This window comes from Fulmarus glacialis, unplaced genomic scaffold (genome assembly GCF_000690835.1).
Source record: "Fulmarus glacialis isolate BGI_N327 unplaced genomic scaffold, ASM69083v1 scaffold8857, whole genome shotgun sequence".
Classification (NCBI taxonomy): Eukaryota; Metazoa; Chordata; class Aves; order Procellariiformes; family Procellariidae; genus Fulmarus; species Fulmarus glacialis.
In genome coordinates this window covers 2,428-26,758 of record NW_009225061.1, presented here as the reverse complement: position 1 = coordinate 26,758, position 24,331 = coordinate 2,428, and the positions used below count along the sequence as shown (strand labels likewise).

Here is a 24,331-nt window from a genome sequence, read left to right as displayed (position 1 = left end):
TAAGTATTTCTAGACTACATTGCATCTTTTTCAAATATAAACAGTAATACACATCAGTGATATCCACCTTTGCTCCCTAGCACAGTTTGCAGGTGGACTGGCCCACCCATCATTACATCCCAGTCTTTATAATAATGTCTTTTCTGTCTCAAGAAACAGTGAAGTAATTACTACTCTTTGCTGAACTTGTTGGGGTTTTTTTTTTGTTTGGTTTGGTTTTTTGTGGGGTTTTGGGTGTGGTGGTGGTGGTGGTGTTCCTGACAGAAACTTTCTCTTTAACAAAACATGAGGGTTTTTAAAGTCTTCTGATAAATTCTAATAGCCTGTTCTCTGTATATGCTGTTTGTTTGCTGGGTACCGCATGCTTCAGAGAGCTTGTTTTTATACATTTTAAAAATATGATATTGTTCTATTTGCATTTACTCTAAATCTCTAATTTTCCATTACATTCAACGTTTGTACCTGTCTGCTTGTTTTGCTTGATTTGTACAATATTAGTAAACTGATTGTTTTGTCTCTTTATAGTCACCTTGTATTTTTCTTGATTCTGTTTCTTCATCTCTGCTGTGCTGATAAAATGTCTTACTTTCTACTTCCAAAACTTTTAATTTTATGTTAAGCTGATACTTAAAGTTATCCAAAGATGCATAGTCAGTCCCTTCTAATTTTGCTTTGAACAAGCAACTGGAAACTGTAAAGTTTAATCTGAGTCTGTAATCTCTCTGGTGCCTTCTGAAACAGGTTGTCCAAAGACACTGTCGAATCTCTGTCCTTCGAGATTTTCCAAACTCTGTCAGACAAGGCCCTGAAGTCAGCCCAGCTTTGAGAACGGGATTGGACTAGGTTGCCCTCCAACATGAGTTCTTAATGAACCTGTGTATCAGATATAGAGTTTCTGACACGGTTGATTCCTCTCGTCCTTGCTTTGTTGACACAGAAATGAGCTTGCTTTTATATTTGTGCCTTGTCCATCTGTATTCTTTATTCATAGATGTTTTAGGAGAAAAATCAACAGGTTCACAAAAAGCTTTCTAATGAAAGACACAATGAGTTTGTCTAACTCCGTGGCCTAGTTCAGTTGTTTTTATGACGTTATTTGGTCAGTGAATTCCCCCTGCTGGGGAAAAAAAAAAAAAAGGGCGGGGGGAGTAGGGCAGAACTTTACCTGTTCATCTTACTGTTTGCTCCCAGCAGTACTAGTGCAATTTTTTCATCATTTTCCCACCCACCGAGCACTTTGGCAAGGCAGCAGCTTGAATGTCATGCCAAGGAATATTTGGTCAAAAGCAGGATTACAATATGTGCCCTTAAGCCTGAGTAAGATATCTTCAGGTACCCTTATCTATCCATGTATGAACAGACATTTTTGCAGTCTTACTTAGTGCTGAAAATTACTGTATTTCATGTTTGCTGTGCCAGTGCAATTCCTGTGCTCTTGTGAATATGTCTGTATTTGAGTTGCAGTTCTGGAGTAGCCCTGGAATGATGTGTTGTTATTTTTCTCTTCCTCTGCCCCGTCTTTCCCTGCTCAGGTCTTTGACTTGTTTACAAACTACTCCATGCCTTTTTCACTAGGGATAGATGGTACTAGTTGTTGAAAAGGCTCCTTTTGAGTTGTGACTGACTCTGCCAGAAGAAACTGCCTTAACTAAAACGGATGTCAGAGTAGAGCTAAAACATTGTGTGTTGTTGTGGTAAATCAGCACCATACTGGGACTTGGGGTACACAAATTATATGCTGTCAGGTGCAGTACCATACTGAAGAGGCCTCTATACTGCAAGTTGTCTGATTGTTTTTTATTTATATTTTGTATTTATATAGATTCAAATATTTATGTATATACACACACACCAACGGTAAGTGTGTGTTCATGTTGTCTTGCTCTATTCTGTCATTCTGTATTTGCTGTGAGTCACTGAGCCCCTGAATGCCAAGATAACCTGCTTCCTTGTGTTATCAAAGTCTCCTTAGGAATTCTGGCCATTAATGAAGCAGTGGACCATGGTGATGTTAGCCAGACCCTGAGTGCCTTGCGTTCACTGGATGTTGGGCTATATGGAGTCACTCCAGAATGTGCTGAGACATACCAGCGAGAGCTGTCAGAAGTCAAGAGAAGAAAAATGGCAGCAGGTGAACCTCAAGTAGCTAACTGTTAGTGAAATAAATTCACGATTATTGCATTTGGAATCGGAACCAGAGGTAAAAAAGCCTCTGGGGAGAAGTCTTGTGTTACAGGTGGCACTTGTGGATGCTTTGTGAACTAAGGTTTTTAAATTAAAAAAAAAAAAAAGTGGATAGTAGAATGTTCTCCACTTGTAAAATGTGTTGTGTTTAGGTACTTCTCGTGTGAGGTCATTAGGGACTCGGAAACATTCCTTCTCTTGCTTGGAGGAAGGAGCATCTGTATATGCGGATTTCCTAGTTGTAACATTTGTATGCGGGAAAGATAAGACACTTCTCTGTTTTTGAGACTTACACTGCAGTTTCTGCTCTTAGGGGGCAATGACAGTGAATGGGTGAAACACTGGGTGAGAGGAGGCTATCATTATTATCATAACCTGCGGACCAAAGAGGGAGGATGGGATGAACCAGCGGAATTTGTGCAAAATGACACACAGCTGTCACGGGAGGAGATACAGGTAGGGTAGATAACACATGCTCTTTCTCGGAAAAGTTGACATTCCTACCATTTCCATCCTTAATGCAGCTCTAAGAGAGAATGCTTCAACACCATAGTCGTGTTAACAAGCTTAGTAACTCATTTATTTCACTGGGCATCATCAGATAGTGTGTGTCCAAACTCCTTGTCCCATTTCAGAAAAATTCGTCCTGTCGCTAAAAGGGTTCAGGACCGTGGTGTTGCTGTTTATTGAAAGGCAACTTGGAAGTTTCTCATAAGCACAATACGGAAAGCTGATGTAACATCCTGTTTCTTGTATCTCCATTCTCTTTTTCTGGCTCTTCTTCCTACCATAACATTAATCCAGAGCACCATATCTGGAGTCACTGCGGCATACAACCGAGAGCAGTTGTGGCTGGCCAATGAGAACCTGATTACAAAACTTCAGGCTTGCTGTCGAGGATATCTTGTTCGCCAGGAATTCAACTCAAGAATGAATTTTTTGAAGAAACAAGTCCCAGCAATCACTTGCATTCAGGTAATGATACCCTTTAATTATGTTTGAAACTTGCACTCTGCAATTGTTTTCTATGTGCAAGCTTATTGACGGTTTTTGATCAATTCAAACAGTTACAGCGCACAACTGTCTTCACCTCATTTTGCAAATTATATAAAGGCATTTCCTTCTCCCAAGGAGTTTTGATATATTATTTACTTTTCCATGTCACATTTATAATCAATAAAGTCTTCTCAGGCAGAATTGGAGAGAGAAAAACTTATTTGAGGAAGCTTTACCTATCATTTCATTATCAGATTCAGTGTTTCGGGAATAGGGCAATATGAAGTGTATCATATGTCTTTATGGTGATAATACCATGTGATGAATTACTACTGTGATTCCTCATGAATTGAAGAGAAACAACATGGTTTTCAGTATTCCTGAGTAAGATGATTCTTCTCTTCAAATTTGTCTAGGGATTTGGAGGATTGAGGACCTGAAAGAGATGGTGGGATAATTCAGCATGAGGTTGGGCGCATTTACAGGAGAGCAATGAAAAAAAATCTTTCTGTGGTGTTTAACTGAAATGTGTGCAAATGAAATAGATGCTCTGCACCCTATTACCACTTTATTATTTGAGCAGTATATGTGTGTTTGTTTTGCCTAAGTGGCACGCGCTCTGCGTGTATATTTGAAAAAACCCACAACAAAACATCCAAAACCACTCCCAGCTCATTAAAATAACACTCTCTCCCTCTCTCTTGCCTAACTTTTGTTCCAAGAATCAGTAGCAGTGAGTCTGGTCTGAAGGCTTATAATGTTACATCACTGTTCTCGCTAGCAGCAGTATCTAACGCATGATCCTCATGTAGAACAGTTTCTGTCAACATGACTGTTTAGCGATATCCTTGATCTCTAACTGTGCTTCAGAAGGCCCAGGCTCTTTATGAGGTAATTTCAAGCCTCTCATGATTACAGCTGGTGAAATAGTTAATGCTTCACACTATATCTCTTGATAAGATAAGCATGTCTCCCTCACATTTTACTTAGCCAAAAGGGAAGTCAGAAGCTGAGGAGCCGAAAGAAGCTCAGATTTGTAATTACTTCTCTTTAATTAGAAAACTAAAGTCAGTGCGTCTGTTTTCTGTTTTCAGTCCCAGTGGCGCGGCTACAAGCAGAGGAAGGCATATCAAATCCGTTTGGATTACCTGCAAGCACAAAAGGACCAAGTAGTGAAGGTAGTGAAGGCTCCCTGGTAAACATTATGGGTAGTGAACGCTGTAGGAAAGGTTCTTATCTGAGTATTTTGGTTACCTTCTATAGATTCAATCAATGACCAGGATGTATCAAGCCAGAAGACGTTACAGAGATCGTCTGCAGTATTTCAGAAACCACGTAAGAGGCTATCTTGTTAAATTAATTCAGTACCTGACTTTTGTACTCTTTCCACAATAAGGTCAAGTGCTTTTTTTTTTTAATCCTAGATAAATGATGTTATAAAAATTCAAGCCTTTATCCGAGCAAACAAAGCGCGAGAAGACTACAAAACCCTCAGTAAGTATTGCCAAGAGGATAAAACTGTTGTGCCTCGAATCTCTATTTGCAGGGGACATTGCTAGTGTGATCTATAACATCAGACAGTTTTGAAGAGCAATTGGGATGAAGTTGGTAGGGCAGTGCAGAGAGTAGGTAGTTCTTGAGGCTGAAGGAAAACTTGGTTCCAGCTGTTGCTTTTGCTGCTGAAAAATACAACTGTAGCTTTGCAGTTAAATTTGGCGGTGTGGGCTATCCTAAGCTGATATTGACTTTGTTCTTTGCTGTTTGCTTCTCTCATGATTTCCTCAAAACAGGAAATTCAAAATGTCAGAAGCTGTTTAGACATGGTGGTGCTAATTTTATTCTGGCTGCTCCTTAATGTGCTGTTTAAACATAGATAAGGTGTATATTTACTTCTGTTTCCCGTCCCCTGATGTTTCCTTGCCTATTTTTAGTTAATGCTGAAAACCCACCTATGGCCGTGGTTCGGAAATTTGTCCACTTGCTCGATCAGAGTGACCAAGATTTTCAGGAGGAGCTTGAGCTAATGAAATTGCGTGAGGAAGTTGTAACCTTGATCCGATCCAATCAGCAGCTGGAAAATGACCTCAATCTCATGGACATCAAAATTGGGCTGCTAGTGAAAAACAAAATTACATTGCAGGTAGGAAATGTGCTGATGGGAGACCAAGTACAGATTGAACTGAGCCCAGTGGTAGTTAGCATGGAGAGCTCCTGGCCTTGGATGTCAGTTGCTCAGGCCCAGCGGAAAACGTTGTCCCAGACTTGCAGATTTTATTCCCAGTACAATCTTACTCCATTCCACTAATTTAGTATGTATCCCTAGAAAGAAAACTGTAGGAGGAGAAGAAACAAGGCCTGAAGCTAAAAAAGACAAACGCCAGACTAATGAATGCAACAGATTGTGTGTTTGAAGGCTTTGAGAATCTGTTTCGTTGCTCCTTTGTGGTTAAACAAGTGGCACGCCACAAGCTTGCAGCAAGGGGGGTGATTTCAGAGACAGGAGACACGCTCGTGCCACTTGGTGTTTGTTGGTTAAAGGAGGTCCCCTCTATCACTTGGCTGATGTGATTAATTTCACCAAAAAAAAAAAAGCTCTTGCTGACACAGTATTGCCTTTTCTTCAAGCTGAAGTTCTGGTCAGCTTTTCATTTGGTCCTGGATGGCATGACACTAGGCTCCTCCCAGTGTAAAATCTCAATTGGTGTAGTGAAATTAATCTCAGAAGGAGGCTGCAGCTTTTGGTCTGATGCCTGCAGGGAAAAGTGCCATTGCTATCGGAGTATGTAGAGGTAGCAAGCTAGCTGAGTATGAAACAGGGTTTTTAGGTTTTAAGCCCAATTTTAAAAGGAAAACATTTTCAGGATGCTACCAGCTCTGACAGTATTTGCTGCCAAGGGTGACTAACCCTTCTAGGGTTTCAGACAAATTCAGGAAGTCAGGGACAAAGCAGAACATGTACTTCCAGTCAGAGAAATTGCTGCCATAGCAAATAATGCTTCACTTTACTAGCCCAGGCATACCTTGACCCTGCCTTTCCACGTACAACAGAAGTGGGCTCTCAGATGCAACTGTTTTCCAATATTACCTGTTGTAAAATTCTTAGAGTGGAATCTGTCCCTATTCTTTCTTTCCAGGATGTTGTTTCTCATAGCAAAAAACTTACCAAGAAGAACAAGGAACAGCTCTCTGACATGATGATGCTGAACAAACAAAGGGGAGGTTTGAAAGCTTTGAGCAAAGAGAAGAGAGAAAAGCTGGAAGCCTATCAGCATCTGTTCTACTTACTTCAGGCAAGCAGCTTCTAATGCTGCTCGGTAACCTCTTGTCATAGAGGCTTATATGTCTTGGCACAGTCTTTGCATATGCACTGTAGTTTTGAGCCGCCATAGTTCTTAGCAACACTGGCCTGTGTGGACATGCACACTGAGTAATTTTTCTTGTTGTTGTAGACTAACCCAACCTACTTGGCCAAGCTGATTTTTCAGATGCCTCAAAACAAATCCACAAAGTTCATGGATTCTGTCATCTTCACTCTGTATAACTATGCATCCAATCAAAGAGAGGAATACCTGTTGTTGCGACTTTTCCAAACAGCATTGCAGGAAGAGATCAAGTACGTGGTAGCATACAGCTTCTTCTTGTTGCATCAGTTTTGGCAGTTTCTCAAATTGAGGCAGTTTTTATGTTATGTCTCATGCTAATATGCAGATAATCCTAAACTGTCCCTTCATTGTCCTCTTTCCATTTCATATCTGTTCTTAAAGTAGTCTTAAAGGAAGAATCGAGTATGTCCACTGAGAATGAGGGCTTTTTACTTCAGTCAAGATTCCACTGCTTAACACAGCAGCTACTTTTCATCTGATGCAAAGTCATCCTAAAATTCAGTCTAATCTCAATTCTCCAGTGTCTGGTTATAAACACCTCCAACAAACTGCAAACTCAGGCTTTACAAGCCAGGGAGAGAGCTAACACTAAGCTCTCTGGATTTCCAAAATCTGATGAGGAGGCTGAAACGGAGAGGCTTTTATTTGGCATTTCTATTTACCGTCAGTGTTAGGGACTCTGGCTGTCCTCAGGCATGGTTTTTTTGATCTTTTGGGCCTTAGGAGCTCGGTGTTACGTGACTTCAGTTTTTACAATGCAGAGCTGTACAACTTGCTGTGAAGAAGAATGCACAATAAAATTTTTGAGGAACTACTCTTTAAGCATTCTTTGGAATGGTTTTTAAGCATGAAGATGGTATATGCCCTGAAACAAATAGCAGCTTCTAAAAGAGATTCTTTTTCCCCTTAAATTCATGCTTGGAATAGTAGTCTAGGGAAACGCAGATGCTTCATTCTCTGCTGCCGTATTTGCCATAGTGGTATGCTAGGAGTGGCTTTTATTGTTGATTGCTTGTTTTCTTATTTTAAATACCGGAAGAAACCTACTGTTCTTTTTCTTCTCTACATAAAACATGCTCTCTTTCCTTTGTATTTTTGAATTGTGCTCTCAATTAGAATGTACAATTGGATTTGCATTAATTGTCGTCGAGATGACTACTGGCAAGTTGCATTGGAATTCCCAAACAGAGGTCATAAGTTTCTTGCCTCAGCTGTCTTGAGAAGTGTTCCAGTGTTGTTCTTATACAGTGTTGTAGTTTATTGCTGTATCGAGATTTTAGTACAAATCCATCATCTGTTTCATGAGGGTGATACTCTTTAACAGTTTGTTTTATGCTGAGAAATGTATCTAAAGCTGACAGAATTATGCGTACCTCGTATTTCATATAGATTCATTCTTCTTCAGATCAAAAGTAGACCAACTACATGAAATTGTGACTGGGAATCCTACTGTTATTAAAATGGTGGTAAGTTTCAACCGTGGTGCCCGCGGTCAGAACGCCCTGAGGCAGATCCTGGCACCGGTTGTGAAGGAAATCATCGACGACAAATCACTCAATATCAAAACTGATCCGGTGGATATTTACAAGTCTTGGGTTAACCAGATGGAGTCTCAAACTGGCGAGGCCAGGTATGGGAACTGTTACTACTGCGTTTTTCTAAACATTGTTTGGCTGCTTTGCACTGCTTGGTTAATCATTCCAAACCATCCTTGGCTTCACTGCATGCATCTGTCCAACTGATACCGGCTTTTCCATTTCCTCAAGATGGCTTTCATCCGAGAGTTCTAAAGATCATGTCCTGATTATGGTGCTGAGGGTATTGAAAGGGAATCTCATTAGGAGGTGAAAGAAGAAATGGCCTGGTGTTTGCCTATGTTAACTTGATAATTAGCTATGAGATGCCCTCTAACCTAAAAGAAATCGTGGTAAGAAAAAGTATTTAGGAATTGGTTCTGTGTCAGTCTCTGTTCATGTCGTTATATAGCCTGTGCAAACTTAGGTACTATTTGCAAGCCAACAAAACCTCTTTTGCTGGCGGAGAAGCACGACATTGCAGTTCTTTTAGTCCTAACATCTTTCTAATTAATATCAGCCACTGATGACAATTGGATTGTGCTAGATGGTTTTGTGTCCGTCTGGTTTCTTTTTCTTCTAGTGCATGTGACTTGCTAGAACTTGAGGTTTCTATTGTGTTCTGCTGTGTTGTTTGGGTTTTGTTTTGTTTTTTTTTTTTTTTTAACATACTAAAGAAAGAAAGCTATACAGATGAGTGAGTTTCCCCATTCAAAGCAACCTGCAGTCATATATCTTGCCGTACGCCTGGTTCAAAATTCTGGTTCAAAAATGCAGGCAAAGGTGTGTGTTCAGGTCCTTCTCTTTACATGAGATTTAGGAGACGCTTTTATGAATTACCCACTTCATCTGTCTGTCTTCACTGGAATACTATGCAGTAATTTCAGCTGGTGGAGAAAACGTAACTACTCATTTGGCACTGCTTCCCGCCAATAGCAAGTTGTATTGATTTTATGGATACTGTTCTAGCTTCTGGCCTGTGTCCAAGCTTTTATCATCTTAATGTACAAATGTGTAGCTTGCTTTTTCACCAATTTATTTGCAGCCTGAAGTACCACTGTGTGTTACAGGTGGCACTTTTTTGCCTAGTGTGCGTGTGTGCATGCTGTAAAGATGATACAGTTTTGAGTTAGCTGGGCTTTTTCTCATAGTGGCCATTGCAAGGGAGGGTAGAGTAAGGAAAAGCAAGAAGTCTTCAGCTCTTCCAGTGCCTAAAAGGTTAATTGAAGGCAATGCACAGCTCTTGGCAGCCAAGTGAATATAAGCTTGTTTCTGTGTTGAGCTAGAAATTCTTGATATATGCTAGCCTGAGGAAACTCACCCTCACATGTTTGATTTTTTTCAAATAGCAAACTGCCGTATGATGTTACACCTGAACAAGCTCTAAGTCATGAAGAGGTGAGGACACGCCTGGATGCCTCAGTCAGAAACATGAGGACGGTGACAGACAAGTTCCTGTCTGCCATTGTTAGTTCAGTGGACAAAATCCCGTGAGTCTGGTGTTCCACAGTATTATCCCTGAGAAGTTGTTGGTGGGTTCATGCTTGCAGCAGTCTTATTTGCCCTTTTCTTTCTCTTGAAGTTATGGAATGCGTTTCATTGCCAAGGTACTAAAAGATTCCCTGCATGAGAAGTTTCCTGATGCTGGTGAGGATGAGCTTCTGAAGGTGAGGATCTGAACACCTTTGTGAATAATTGTCAGCCAAATTGGCTGTGGCAAGCACATTTCAGTCTTCTCCTTTGTTGGGTGTATGTGTGGAGAGGAATGCATGTAAACCTATATAAAGCTTATTTATTTACTTCTGTGGATAGAAAATGTTTCACGTTGGGCTTTTGATTGTTAGCTTCATATACATCACCTGAGATGTAATACATTGTTCAGAAGGAGGTATACTGTTGCTTCTGCTTTGCTTTTAATATCTTGGGCATTTGGTCCTTTACGTTTCTTGACTTGGGGTAGGGTGCTTTTGCTCCTAGAAAGTAAACTTTGGGTTTGCTGGTGTGATCACAGCCAGCTGCTCCTTTCTTAAAGAGACAATGTCAAGTTGTCATTGTTGCAAAATTCTGATACTCCTAATTCCCCTATCTGTAACACTCTGATATTTTGACAGCAACATGTAGAGAGTCACTTTCCATGATGTCTAGTCAGTTTTGTATTTTGCATTTCAGTAGGCTTGGAGAACTAAAAGGATGCTAATAGTAGGCACTCTCAGATGAGTATAGCTTTGGGGTTTTCATTGAAATTTCTTTGGTTTTTATGGCTTTTGGTAATTGTGAAGGCCTTATGTCCATGAATGCTTTGTTTGTTAATAAAACAAAGCTTGGATCTTAGAATACTTGACAACGTCTCTTTAAACTTCTCTGCCTCTGCTTCATTACAAAATAATTACCAATCTGAATGCTGTTTTCTTCTCTCTTCTAGTTCTGTGCTTTCCCATTCTGAGACATCGATTCTTTCTATGCAGGTGAATTAATTTCTTCCATCTGTAAATTTAGGTGGAAAACTGCAGTTTTCATTAATCCTCACGGAAACAATGTAACTGTCCACATGAAAGTCAAAACTGCAGTTGTGCGCAATGACTACTCGTAGATTTTTTTAGCAACCAAAGCTACCTGTGTAATATACTGTTCTTCTCCCCCTGCAAGTTTGAATGTTATTAATACAGTTTCTTTCACAGATGTGTTTTCCTATTTCTGGTAGTAAACAGCTTTGACTGCTGTCATCCCACGACATAATCTGTGAGAGTACAGCAGGGGCTTGCATGTAATGGTTGTCAAAAACATGACCTCGCTGAAAGCGGTTAATAATTTCTGGGGCTGCTCGGCAATGGCTAGATTTTTTCTCTCTGTTTTCAGCTGTTTGTTCAGACCCCGATCTCTTCCGTGCATTTAAGTCACGTGGCAAGCAGGCGAAGCCAAGATTCAGTGACCTGGCCCTGACCCCCAGCAAATTTCTGTGAACCACCAGAAAATACTAGAGCATGCGGTGTGAGATCATTTTACATCAGCATGTTGGGTTAATTCCTTTTCATTGCTGGAATTACTTTTGGCAAAATAGCAAATACAGGTTAGAAGTATATTTGTGAGCATATGGATAATGTGACATCTTTATTTTTAGTTCCTTGAAGTTTATTGCTGCTCACATTTGACTATGTAAATTGGATTTTGAAGCTTCAAATGCCATTTGTCTTCTGTATGTCTGATTTTCTTACCTCTGGATTAAATGGTTTCTCAGTTACTCTCGCTAGCTTTTAACTGGGGGTCTGTGCCTGACAATGTTGCTGGCTTATCAAAGAATTATTCTGAAAGAGAAGAGGGCTTTGGAGAAGGAATGGAAAGTAGTTTCCTCAATTTAGCTCCCTGGTGTGCCTTGCTTCCTCACCATTTTTGCTTTGTCGGAGATGGCGGCTGATTCTGCACGCTTTTCTAAGAATCGGCTCTTGTTCCATATTGAAACTGCATTACCAGGTTCCTCTATACCATGATTGTTCTGCCCTCTGTTAGACTAACTCAATTATGTTTAATTCTCCTGATAGATTGTCTCGTGCTCATATGGACTAGTCCATTGGTAACTTGTAATATCTCCTGTCCGTACATTTTTATAAGTTAAAGTTTTAAATCTTTATGCATAGCAGTATCTGCTGCTGTATTGTCCTGTGACTAGTAGTGCTCCGTCTTCCCTCTTTCTGTTGACCGTCCTATTGCGTCTTAATGATTTTTTTTTTTTTTTTTTTTTTAAAAACACTGTAGAGTCTTTGGGATAGCATGTGCTTGTATACAGCAGCACAGCAGAACCTTTATCTTGGAAGGGGCCTCTGGCTTACAAGAAGAGAATTTATAGAAGCACAGTCAGAGTAGTTTCAATAAAATTCAGTTGGGTCCTATACCATTGTTTCTTGATGCGTTTCTTCTCTACTCAACTTTTCCCAGATTGTTGGCAACTTACTCTATTATCGCTACATGAATCCAGCCATTGTCGCACCAGATGCCTTTGACATCATTGATCTTTCAGCTGGAGGTCAGCTGACCACGGATCAACGCAGAAACCTCGGTTCCATTGCGAAGATGTTGCAGCATGCTGCATCCAATAAGATGTTCATGGGAGACAATGCGCACCTAAGCATCATTAATGAATACCTATCGCAGTCATACCAAAAATTCAGGTAGAAGACCTTAGCTAATTAAGTTGGGAAGTTTGGCAGAGGGTAACATTGCAAGTAAAAAGGGATAATAATAAATTTTAAATCTGATAAATTCTATCTCTGTCAAATATGCGGTCTGTTGAAAATAAGAGATTGCGCTTCAGACTGCCGTAAGCATCAGTGACAATGGCAGATAAAACGTGTACCTGGAATTTATGAACAATACGTTGTATGTTAATGAGATTGCAAAGTCAAGTAGTTTGACTTAGGAGTTTCCAGAGTAAAGGTTGCTTTTGCACATGTTTATTGTGATACTATGGACGTGGACAACTAGAATGGACATACATTCTTCTGTCCCATATGAACCCTGGCTCCACATGAAAGCCCAGTGGTGCTCAGGAATAAAGCAGATTGGCATTTAGCTGTTCATATAGCTGAAGTAAGCTGAAGAATTGTCATCTTACACCTCTCGTGTTTTGGAAGAAAGAAAACCAGAGATTGCTGGGAGCAAGGGATGTTACTGCAGTGGAGGCAGGAGGGTGTGTGAACAAGGTCACCGGAGCCGTAGACCAGTCCTGTGAATGCTGAAACTAATGTCAAAATTATGTCAACATGGCCAGTATCAATAATTGAATTTACTAGGTTACTTCTGATGTGTTAAACTAAAGCTGACAAACTGTAGTATGCTGTAATGTACCATAGTTTAAGGAAGAGAGACTGCACTTGGGATTGTTGTGGGGAGTTAATGCTCTTGATACATCATGTGACTCTGAGTCATACTGATTCTTCTTTTCTCCTCCTTTTTTCTGAAGACGTTTTTTTCAGGCTGCCTGTGAGGTTCCTGAATTGCAGGATAAATTTAATATTGATGAATATTCAGACTTGGTGACTCTCACTAAACCAGTTATTTATATTTCTATTGGTGAAATCATCAATACACACACTGTAAGTATGCATTGGTCACAGTTGCTCCTTATAAGCACTGCTTACAAAGAAAATGCTGCTTCTGGCTGAAATGCAAAGTTACCAAATACAAGGCTGAAAGTCGTCTTTTGATTGTAGTGTGGAAGAGCTTGTCAGTTTATAGAATTAAGTAATTTGATTGTGGGTTCTCTAAGCTTCTTTTGAAAGTATTTGAGTATGTGACAATGGCACAGCTTTGAATGTTGCTATTGCTGCTCTGGAGTTCAGTGAAATAAGATGATTTTCTAAAAGATACCAGCTCAAAGTAATGTAATTTTACTTTCTAGAAAAGGATGTACGATTAACAACATAAATGTTCTTTCTGTTCATCCAGTTGCTCTTAGACCATCAAGATGCAATTGCTCCTGAGCACAATGATCCAATTCACGAGCTGCTGGATGATCTTGGAGAGGTTCCTACAATTGAGTCCTTAATAGGTGGTCTAGTTTATTGTACTTAGAAATACGTGGTATTACCTTAAATGATTTGAAATGCAGTAAAGAAACTATCTAAGGAATCATCACAGGTCGTTTGGGAGGACGCGCTTTAAAAAGCAGCAGCAGATTTATATTCTCTCTGACTGCAGAATTTTTTACCCTGAAAAAAACAGGGATCCTTTCTCTTCTCCTCCCCACTCCCCTCACCTCACCCCACTCCAGAAGTTTCTAGAAGACACACGGATATTTTGACATGTTTTCTTCATTCCATTATGCTGGAGCCGTTTCTCTGTGTGCGTGTGTGTCCGTCCCAGCTTGTTTGCAAAGATCTGTCCTCCTTTCTGGAGATCTGTATGCATTCCTTTCAGAGTGCGGTAGTAAGTGTATTAAATGATGCGTGTTCCTACAGGGATCTTTCGTATATGGACAAATAACGTTTTTCCCTCCTTTAGAGCTTTTTCTGTATGTTAAGAATTTTATCCTCTTTTTTTCTGGCTGTGGGAGGAAGGAACTGACTTTACTAATCTGTGACAGTTTTCTAAAAACCTGAGCCACAGTTCACTGCTTCAGGGTATAACAAACACTGGAAAGTTGCATAAGCCTCTCTCCTTCCTTGGTTTCTGTGTTGCAGCTATTTGAAGTGTGAAATTTAGTGTGCGGGCTGTGGGGGGGCAAATGGACACGGTTTTTAGAGAGGATGCTTTGACAGCAAAATGCTTATCTTGAACTCGCTTGATGAGAAAAGTTGGAACCTTTTAAAGGAATGATTGCTAGCACATCTTCTTCTGAGCACTGGCAAAGAACAGAACATAAAAAGTGTTACCTGAGCGAACCTAGACCTTGAGTTTAACTAGAACTTACCCTCCTTCCCCATTTCATCTATCCTGTGTGCATTGTATCGATGTGGTTAATATGTCAGAGTTTAATCTTTCTGCAGCCCTTTAAAAAAGGGGGGCGGGAGGGGAAGCATCCTCACAACTGTTCTGATGGAAGTTCAGACACAATTAGAGCAAGAAGATCTTTTGACAGGATAGCTCACTTTGCTTAATAGAAGATTACAGGCTCGGTTGCCAACAAGGGCTTCGCTCAGCTTGGAAAACTCATTCTAATGAGGACACGGACATAGAGGCATGGTCATGTTTTTATTTATAAGGTATTTTTGGCAGGTCAGCTGCTCTTCTCAGTAGAGAGTGAGATGCTGGGGTACCGTGTGGAATACACATACATCTTTAAGGCATACGAACTAGTGATTTTGTGGTGCCTTTCTGGCTGGTGCATTCTCTCAGTTTTGCGAAGAAAAAGTCTGTAACATATTCAAGATGATGTTTTTAAAAGCTGGTTTTGGCTTTTGAAGTGTCCTTTTGACAGTATAGGAAACAGTGTAGTTTTTCTGTTAGGGAAAAATGACAAAGCTGTAGCAGTCAAGAACATAAAGAATACAATTTAATCTATAAACTCTTTCTGCTTGGCAGGGGAAGGGTCTGGCAATGTTAATGACCCCAACAGGGAAATGCTAGCGAAGACTGAGGTTTCTCTCACACTCACTAATAAATTTGATGTTCCTGGCGATGAGAATGCAGAGATGGATGCGAGAACGATTCTGTTGAAGTAAGTGAGGGGCAACTACCTGGTATGTTTCTGAAGAGAACGAGGAACCTGAATTTTCAGTTAATCTGCATGTGAAAATAAGAGAATTGAAGTGTAATTTAAACAAACATGGGACTGTTACTCCAAATACACTGAGCTTGTAGCCATGTCCTTTCAATGCTGAGGCTGTTAAATTTGTTAGTTCTTTGTCACTGTTGAATTTGTCATTCTTTAAAAGTCTATCTTAGATGGTTCTGGAGGGGAAAACTACCAGAGAAGAAAACTTTCTAGACGTGAGCGAGTGTGACAGCAGCAGTTGGATTTGCCTGCATGTGAATAATTTGTAAAGATCATCTTAAATAATCCATAGTGTTCATCACAATTGAGTTTTAACTCTAAGTCTATTAATGTAAAATTTAGATGAATCATTATTTGTGTTGCCTATATAATGCCCCATGCAAATGTCTTCAATAGAATACATGTGACATACGGAAATTTTAAGGGTAACTAAATGTCTGGTATATGTGAATAACTCTGCTGCTAAGTTTGCTAGTTCCTGCGGAATTAGCTTCTTTGCACAGCCTTTGAGCGGGTTATATCTGTATCCTGTTAGCGAAGTGGGAGGTGATGGTAACTTACAATGCTCTCCCTGTAGTTTTCCCCTGTCTGTGGGAAATATCTCCTTAGAATATTTTTGCCGTTGCTGCTCTCCTCTTTTGGTTTATGATGCGGTCCCCTTTTCTCTGTACTCACTGTCCCCCAAACCTGACTCTTAATAGATGAAGTCTAATAGCCTTTTTGGGAAATAGAGGTGTTATTAGCCTAATGGAAAGAGACCAATGGACTGTCAGGGATTTCATTATTGCTAGACTCTTTACTCCGGAGGACTTAGTACTAATATTGACTTTTGGCCACTTTTAAGCAAATCCCTATTGCTGAGATGTATAGAGCAGCTACCTGGCATTCAGATGTATCCTGCTCAGACGCTAGATAGTTTAACTGAGAGTTGTTTGGATCAGCTTACACTTGGCCTAGATGGACCAGTGGTCTCCCAGAAGAAAATCTTGTCTCCAAAAATAACTTTAAATTAACTGGGCTTCTCAAAAGATACATCAGTATTTCCCTACCCGCCAGAAGAAGGTGACAGTGATTTCAAAAGTAAAGATTTACCAGATGTGCTGGTAGTTATCTAAGTTGTGGATGATGAGGAAGGTGTGCGTGTGATGCACTTTGTGTGATGCCAGAAGTAATTCCAGCCTGACTGCGAAGTAGTGAAGGTGCTATTTGGTTTCATTGTGTGGCTCAATGTCAGAATTGCCTCAGAGTGGGCACTGGCTGCGATTAAATCACAGTTGAGATCAAGGAATGATCCTGTCTTATCACCAGATTGGAGTCAGGGATCTGCTTTGGCTCAGTTACCGTATACATAAGAAAATAGTCCTGTGGAGTTTTTTGATACCTGTTAAAAAGCACTGAAGTGCACTTACAGATGGATAATATTATAGACTTTTTCGGGCTGCACAAGTTCACTGTTGCTGCTACTTGCTTTACGTTTCACCTTGGAATTGCAGCTTCTGTGGTCCACATGGCAGTACTGGGGCTGCCTTGGAATATATGGGGTAACGTCCTTGCTGTTTGAGGGGGTACTGGGGAGCAAATCCTATTGTACTATGTAGATGAACCTTTCAGAGAACCAGTTTCTGATAACACACTGACAAATTTGAAAGTAAAGTGCTTCTCAGGGTTCTGGTCTGGTCTAGCCTATGACTACCTAAGCACGCAGCTAGTGATAATCTGACTAGGTAAATCAATAACATTGGTATTATTGCAGAATAGAACAGTATTGAAGGTCTTTCAGTTTAAAGTTTTTTCTCACATTCTCCTTGATTTCTTTGCAGCACAAAACGTTTAATTGTTGATGTAATCCGCTTCCAACCAGGGGAGACGCTGACTGAAATCTTGGAAACTCCAGCTACCTCAGAGCAAGTATGAAGTTATTTACCTGCATTCTTTTTAGACTAGGGAAATAGTCATCTATCTAGATATATGTGGGTATACTTGGGAATCTGCATTTATGTATTGCAGTGAAGCTGTCTCCACTGATGTTGGAACAGTGTGTAACAATAATAAGGAGAGAATATAATGGAAATAAATTGAATGTATGAATCTTACTCCTCTGGTAGTTGCTAGAAGCTATTTATCTAGAAGACCATTTTAAACAACAGGTAGGCTTCTGCTGGCTCCCGTATGTGGAATGTGTTCATCACACATGGATCCATTGGAGTCAGTACAGGAATGACCAAGCAAAACTCTTTATCCTGTGTTGTGCCAGAGGTCAGACAATTTGTTTCTGGTTCTTTGTCGCCTTAAAATTGATCTGTTTATGAACTTGTAATTTTCTGTTTCCTTTTTCTAGGAAGCGGAGCATCAAAGAGCTATGCAGAAACGGGCCATTCGTGATGCTAAAACTCCCGATAAGATGAAAAAATCTGTATCTGTAAAGGAAGATGGCAACTTAAATCTTCAAGAAAAAAAAGATAAAATCAAGACAGGCCTGAAGAAGTTGACAGAACTGGGGACAGTGAATGCAAAAAATAAATACCAGGAACTAATCAATGACATTGCGAAGGTATGCCAATCAGTGGTTTCCTAGTGATCATAGTGGAGTTTTCCTACAGTTTGCAGCATTGTGAAACTGGCATGAGTTTTCAGGAGGAGTAAGTTTTGTAGTAGCTAATTTACAGACACGAAGCCTACCTTTTGTCACAGCATTTCCACCTCTTCGCATTTGGGAAGTCCTTTATTTTTATAGGACATTTGTGTTTTCTCAAATGATTCTGTTGCCAGAATCTCAGGCACTTTAAGGAGAAGCGGTATAGCTTGGAGGGGAAGCCCTGATGTGTGATCTTTTTTTCTGCTCCTTTTCGCTAATTTAAGTAGCACCTCTACAAACTTACTCACATGAGGAAGTTTTGCCCATAACATAAAGACATTCTAACCGGTATTTTTATTTAAATGTACCCATTCAAGAATACCTAAACGATAAAGGGGGGAGCTGAGGAAAAACTTGCAAAAGTGATCTAGTACGGTTGTACTTTGCTACGGTGACAATGTATTTTATATCACGTGTTTACCAAAAAAACGTTCGGGAAAGTTTATGCAAGTAAAGTGAATAAATAATCGCCTTTAGGGATCCAATTAGAATTAATTGTACTATCATTAATATGTATCAAAAATGAAAACAGAAGTCGACTGGAACACGTGATATTTTTTGTTCAGGTATTAAGGGAACGTGTGCTTGAAGATGGCTGACTAACAGAAAGATAAGGAAGTCTGTGCGCTGCTATGGTTATAGTGCTTGATTTGTAAGATAACTTTCCTACCCAGCGCTGGCAAAAATTGCTGCCTTCCTTTAGATCACGTGCTGTCGGCGTCCACTCTAGTCATTGCAACTAGGTCAGCATTGAAGTTTGAGAAAGCCACAAAAGGTTCAAATGAACTGCTGTGTAGAGTTGGTTAGTTCCAAAAATAGTCAACACAGAGAAGAAGTGGTGATGCTTAAACAGGGGCAGGTGCAACTGAGGGCTCCACCTCGTAGCATGAAGCAAGACTAAGCAAAATGAAACTGTGCGTTTCAAATACTCTGTGCTCTGGGCTTGAGCAACTGGAGGCTCAAATGACTGTTAGGTCTCTGCCTGTCTTTCTATGCGGCATAGGATATCCGAAATCAGCGTAGATACCGTCAGAGAAGAAAGGCGGAGCTGGTGAAGCTGCAGCAGACGTACAGTGCCTTGAACTCTAAAGCTACTTTTTATGGGGAACAAGTGGATTATTACAAAAGCTACATCAAAACCTGCTTGGATAACCTGGCCAGCAAGGGCAAGTAAGTATCTTGGAACCATGCCATGGCCCTAGAAGTGCTTCTTACAGAAAGCACGTGTAGATTGTTGCTAAGAAGAATCATAATGCCATCTGCTCAAAGCTCCTCGGCCAAGCTCCTTACAGCACCAATAGTTCTAGTGAAAGGGTCTCAGCAGTGGTGGGAAAATACAGGGAGAAGGCAGTGCCCCGAATGGGGTCAAAAAGACATACTTGAAAGAATTTTGATCCCTCTGGGAGAGGGGAGTGTAGAGTGTCCAGTGGGAATGAAGCAGATAATGCGCATGCTGCTCAGTCAGTCTGTCCTGTCATCCTTTCTAGGAGCAGAGAATGAAAACAACATAGTTATCTACAAGGAAAGCATTGATCGCAAATTGTCCTCTTTTTATCCCGAACGGAGTCAGTTGTTGTAGTGCAAGACAATTCAGATTCTCCGGGGTGGGGGGGGGGGGGAATCTGTCTTCCTCCCCAGTGAGATGCGGGAAGAGCAACTGCCAGTGAAAACTGAAGCAAGAAAGTTGTTGAGTAATTTCAGCCTTCTCCATGTCACTTGTCACCAGATCCCCTTTTGCCTAATGATAGATGGTACTGCTTTCAAAGAAGTACCATGTGGTTATGTTTTGGGGGGTTTTTTGTTGGGGTTTTTTTTTCTTCTCCTGTAGTGTAAGCATTATAGGTAAATAGTAGAAAACAAAAGATCTGATGAGAGCTACAAGTGCTTTGTAGATAAACTCACTAGTAGAAATACATCATCTATCAGCTGCATTAGTCACAGTTGATAAGCTATATTGGTTCTATCCCCTCATCTAAATAGGATTAAATGTTTGCTGTCCAAAATCTCTTTACTCGTTTGACTCATCATCTCATTTGTGGGTTTTGGGGTTGGTTTTTTTTTGCAGAGTCTCTAAGAAACCTCGGGAGATGAAAGGCAAAAACAGTAAAAAGATTTCTCTAAAATATACAGCAGCTCGACTTCATGAGAAGGGAGTGCTTTTAGAGATTGAGGACCTCCAAGGTAACCAGTGAGTATCTTTTTAAAACTCTTTAGAGCTAAATAACCTTCTTGGAGGAAAACAGGTATGTTGAATTCTTGTCTCCTTCTAGGTGCTGGCAATTGAGGAACAGAAGCTCTGAGATTTGTTAGAGATCACGACAGATTGTCTTGTGGTTTTGTTCCTGGAATTTAGTTGGTAGACTTAGGTATTAAAGCTGAAGAAATTGTTTTGGCGATCTAGGCTGGCATCCCTAGGGCCAAGAAACCTTGCACAGTGACCATTTTTCAGTTCTCTTTTTTTCTGGTTGAAGCAAAGCAGATCTTTGATTGAGAAGTGTAATGGGATTTAAACATGACATCCTTTTCCCACCCACCCTTTCCCTGTCACCCCCACAGTCATGGAAGGGTAACTCCTCAGGTGAATTGCTACCATGGTTAATAGCTCTCACTGTTGACAAATCAACTTAATGCTAGCTTGAGTGTGTCCAGCTGCAGTTTGCTAGCCTTGAGAACTTGGTGTATCTTCTGTGGAATATAGAGAAGCTGCCTGTTACTAGATTTTATCCCCCCCCCCCAATCCTGAATCATATTTTGTACTTTGAGCACTAATGAGGCGTGGATGTGCAGCACTAAAGTAGACTGTTTAGACTGCATGGGCTAAATTACTGTATTTCCTACTACGCTTAAGTGAAGGTGTGATCTACTGGACGTATTGCATTGAGTCTGGTTGGCTTTTATGGTCTCATTCCAAATGAGGATGTAGAATGAAGAGTTAAGAATAGAATTCGTAGAAATTTCTCTTCAGATTTTATCTCATATATTCTCTCCCTGTTTCAGTAGGAATTACATGTTCAGTAATGAACTGTGGCTTTTCATTTCTCAAATTTCATAGGTTTAAAAACGTGATATTTGAAATCAGTCCAACAGAAGAAGTAGGAGATTTCGAGGTAAAAGCAAAATTCATGGGGGTACAGATGGAAACCTTCATGTTACATTATCAGGTAAGAACTGTCCTATTTAATAGTAGCACATAAGTTCTGCTTAACAGACTCTTCATCACAATAATAATGACGTTTTCTGCCTGAACAGTCTGAAAAATGCTTTCAAAAAGAACCCATTTGTTGCAGGTGGAACAGATGCAACACAAATGGGGGATTCAGACTACTTTTGTTTCTTTACTAATGAAAGCCTGATGTCAGTCTGTGTTCTTAGTTGCACTTACATGTACACACACAAAAAGAACGCATGCTTTTTCAACAACTTCCTGCTACAGCAGAGATCGGGAGTCAGTGGCAGCGGTCAGCTGGGCTTGGGTGTGGTGGCTTCAGCCTGTCATCACATATTGGTATTCTTTCTGCCACTCTACACTTACCGGTTTCTTTAGCCATACAGTTCTTAGGAGTCCTCAACCTTTACTTAGTCCAGGCTACCAGAACAGGCATACTGACTGACCTTTTCCCAAGCAGGTACCTGTTCTTCCTCCCATGCCAGTACTGTTATGCCTGGTGTCTCCGTCCCCTTCTTCTACTTCTGTCCCTACCCACCACCCCCCCAACTTGGGTGTCATTAGGTTTGTTAATCGGGGATGCCTCAGGGGTCTCGAAACAGATTGTGTGCAGGAGCACCTTGCATTGCAATAAGTCTATGCCGCCTAACTGGCTGCTGGGAGGGACAGCTGCCTCGTGCATGCTGTTTGTGTGCTTTGAGGACTCCCCTAGTTCATTCCAGTCCCATTCTGTCGGAGCTGGTCACAAATTTCTTTGTTCACGGGGCTACCCAAGGTCACTCGCTCCTTAGGCACATGTGTTGCTATACCACTATGCCTTTGTAGCACTGCTTTGCAGAAAAAGCAGATGTTCTGAGAGGACAGCAATGAGACAACTACTGTTGGTCATCCAAGTATAGCATTAACAGTGGCATCAGTTGAAAAGACTTGCATTGCCATCGCCAAAATTTTTACAGAAAGCAGCAGAAATAGCTTTATGATTGTTTACTCCAGCATCACCCGGGCTGGACAGCTGCAGGAGCCAGATTTGGATTTTGGAATGCACTCAATGTTTCCCTGCAGTAGCACTACCTGAATGCCTTCTCCAGTAAGTGTTGTTCAAGTGCGCACTTGCTGAAAGAAAATCTTGCTGAGATAAATCAGTGCAGAGAGTCCTATTGCTCTGTCAGGTGCATCGCTGACAAGAGCAAAGTGTAACTAGAAATACTGCCTACATAAATGCCCGAGAGACTGAACCGGCACTGTGTACGTAGTCCTAACAGAGATGCCATTTCTTTCTCTGCCCTAGATTGCCGTGCTCTAAACCACCTCACTGAAAGCTGTGGTAACTAAGATTTTTAGAAAGTGATGCTGTGGAATGTTGTGATGTTTCATGGGTACATAATATAATTAGGCACATAGGAGACCCTTTCTAAATGTTACAACTTCGTGGCTACTGTGCAAATGAAAAGCCTGGGGATGGCTAGATCTGAAATTTGGCTTTCTTAGAATGGTCTTCTATTTCTGCCCTCTTTTGTAATGTTTTTTAAAAAAACACAGATTAAAAATTTAAGATCTTAAATGCCTTAGAGGGACGATATTTTTCATGCAGTATGAGCGGATCTTTACCTAGTCTCTTGTTTTTCTGTCTTATGCCATGTACTTTGTGATAAATATTCCTCAAAAACCTACTGTACCCCAGGGTCTTGTATATTCTCTATAAGCTCTTGAGGATTCCTCACTCATAAAGGTGTTCTCTTTGGCAGGATCTTTTGCAGCTGCAGTACGAAGGCGTTGCGGTCATGAAGTTGTTTGACAGAGCAAAAGTGAATGTCAACCTTCTGATCTTTCTTCTGAATAAGAAATTCTATGGGAAGTAACCAGAGTCTGTGAAAGGGGAGATGAATAGAAACCTGCACATGCAACTTTTAATGACGTAGCTATGTATCAGTATATGCCCATGCTGTGCTAAAATATATCAAATGTATCATGAAAGAGGACTAAGAACCTCTTGTGAATTGACAGCCCCCATTGAGTCTGCAGGGAGTTGGTTTCTTGTTTATTTATGATCTTTATCTTCAACTTTGATGGTCCCCTGAAAAGCAGTTAATTTAGAATGTATTTTTACACGGCACTGGGGATTAAACTAATATTAGAGTATACTTAGGGCATCTGGATGCTTTATTTGCCTAATTGTGTGCTTCGTGAGGCTTGAATTCTTGTTGCCTGTGCGAAGAGAAAGCCGGCACTGTACGGCAGTTGGTTTGCCTCTTCCCGAAAGCAAAAAAGGGTTGCAGATTGTATTCGGACTCTAATTATTCTCTAACAACAATGACCAAAGTAAAAAATGGTCAAGGTCCAGGTTACCTATTTGTTTGTGAGCTTGCGGTGGTGGCAGCGGTGGCGGCCAATTCCCAAGATAGAACTACTACGGTCTGGGCAATCAGTAAGCGTCATAAATGGTTGCTGAACTGTTCTTGATTATGTACTATAGCCACATAGAACAGCTTTAGTGTCTCATTTTTCTTGATTTGTTTCTCTTTATCACACTGTAATAATTTACAGATGGCCCCTTAAATAAAGGGACTGTGGAATGTATTTACTAGTGCTTACAGATGAAAAGAAGCTTTTTGGGGAAGGGGAGGGAAACTTAAAAAATTTCTTCAGATGTGTTAACTTTTAATGTTGCTTGCAAAGCATTTGAAATGTAAAAATAACTTTTTTCCCGTTCAGAGCAATGTTCTATATATCTGTATCTGATGCAATAAATGTTAGGCTCTACCTGCAGATTTGTCAAAGGAAGAAGACTATCTTAAATAGGTTAGCTTTTAAAAGGTTAGTTTTTTCTAGCTATACTCAAGTTCCCGTTTCTTTTACTACTTTGGGTTTTTTTTTTTTTTCCCCCACCATGGTGGTGGTGCTGGCTGTTCTGCTATATCCAATAAAAATGCAGAGACTCTTTAAAAAAAAATCTGACCTTTAAATTCATCACCTTTAAATTGCTCCAGCTCTCCTCCCAGTTTTTTTCTTAACATTTTTATTTTAAAAAAGGGACATGTCTTAATTGCAGATTAAGACTACATGTTTTCCAATAATTCGTTTGTTGCCTACACCTATTTGAAAAAACAGGGTTTTGGCAAAAACTGGAAAAAAAAAAAAAAACACCCAACAAATCAGTTCTTTGAAAATAATCTTAAAAATGGGAAA

At 40.3% G+C, this 24,331-nt stretch overlaps 1 protein-coding gene across 1 annotated transcript in view; it reads left to right on the top strand.

Moving 5' to 3' along the window:
* The window catches only part of IQGAP1 (IQ motif containing GTPase activating protein 1), a 70,510-nt gene extending 47,404 nt beyond the window's left edge, over positions 1-23,106 (top strand). The window contains exons 16-37 of the mRNA XM_009582355.1: positions 1,964-2,131; positions 2,498-2,640; positions 2,989-3,159; positions 4,275-4,358; positions 4,444-4,515; positions 4,605-4,674; positions 5,112-5,320; positions 6,315-6,470; positions 6,630-6,793; positions 7,969-8,193; positions 9,487-9,627; positions 9,720-9,804; positions 12,068-12,300; positions 13,092-13,224; positions 13,577-13,679; positions 15,152-15,287; positions 17,165-17,252; positions 17,683-17,895; positions 18,983-19,149; positions 20,045-20,167; positions 21,032-21,140; positions 22,891-23,106. Coding sequence (XP_009580650.1) covers positions 1,964-2,131; positions 2,498-2,640; positions 2,989-3,159; positions 4,275-4,358; positions 4,444-4,515; positions 4,605-4,674; positions 5,112-5,320; positions 6,315-6,470; positions 6,630-6,793; positions 7,969-8,193; positions 9,487-9,627; positions 9,720-9,804; positions 12,068-12,300; positions 13,092-13,224; positions 13,577-13,679; positions 15,152-15,287; positions 17,165-17,252; positions 17,683-17,895; positions 18,983-19,149; positions 20,045-20,167; positions 21,032-21,140; positions 22,891-23,004 — 3,107 coding nt within the window. The 3' untranslated portion in view covers positions 23,005-23,106. The remainder of the gene's footprint in view (positions 1-1,963; positions 2,132-2,497; positions 2,641-2,988; positions 3,160-4,274; positions 4,359-4,443; positions 4,516-4,604; positions 4,675-5,111; positions 5,321-6,314; positions 6,471-6,629; positions 6,794-7,968; positions 8,194-9,486; positions 9,628-9,719; positions 9,805-12,067; positions 12,301-13,091; positions 13,225-13,576; positions 13,680-15,151; positions 15,288-17,164; positions 17,253-17,682; positions 17,896-18,982; positions 19,150-20,044; positions 20,168-21,031; positions 21,141-22,890) is intronic.
* Positions 23,107-24,331: the final 1,225 nt, after the last annotated feature.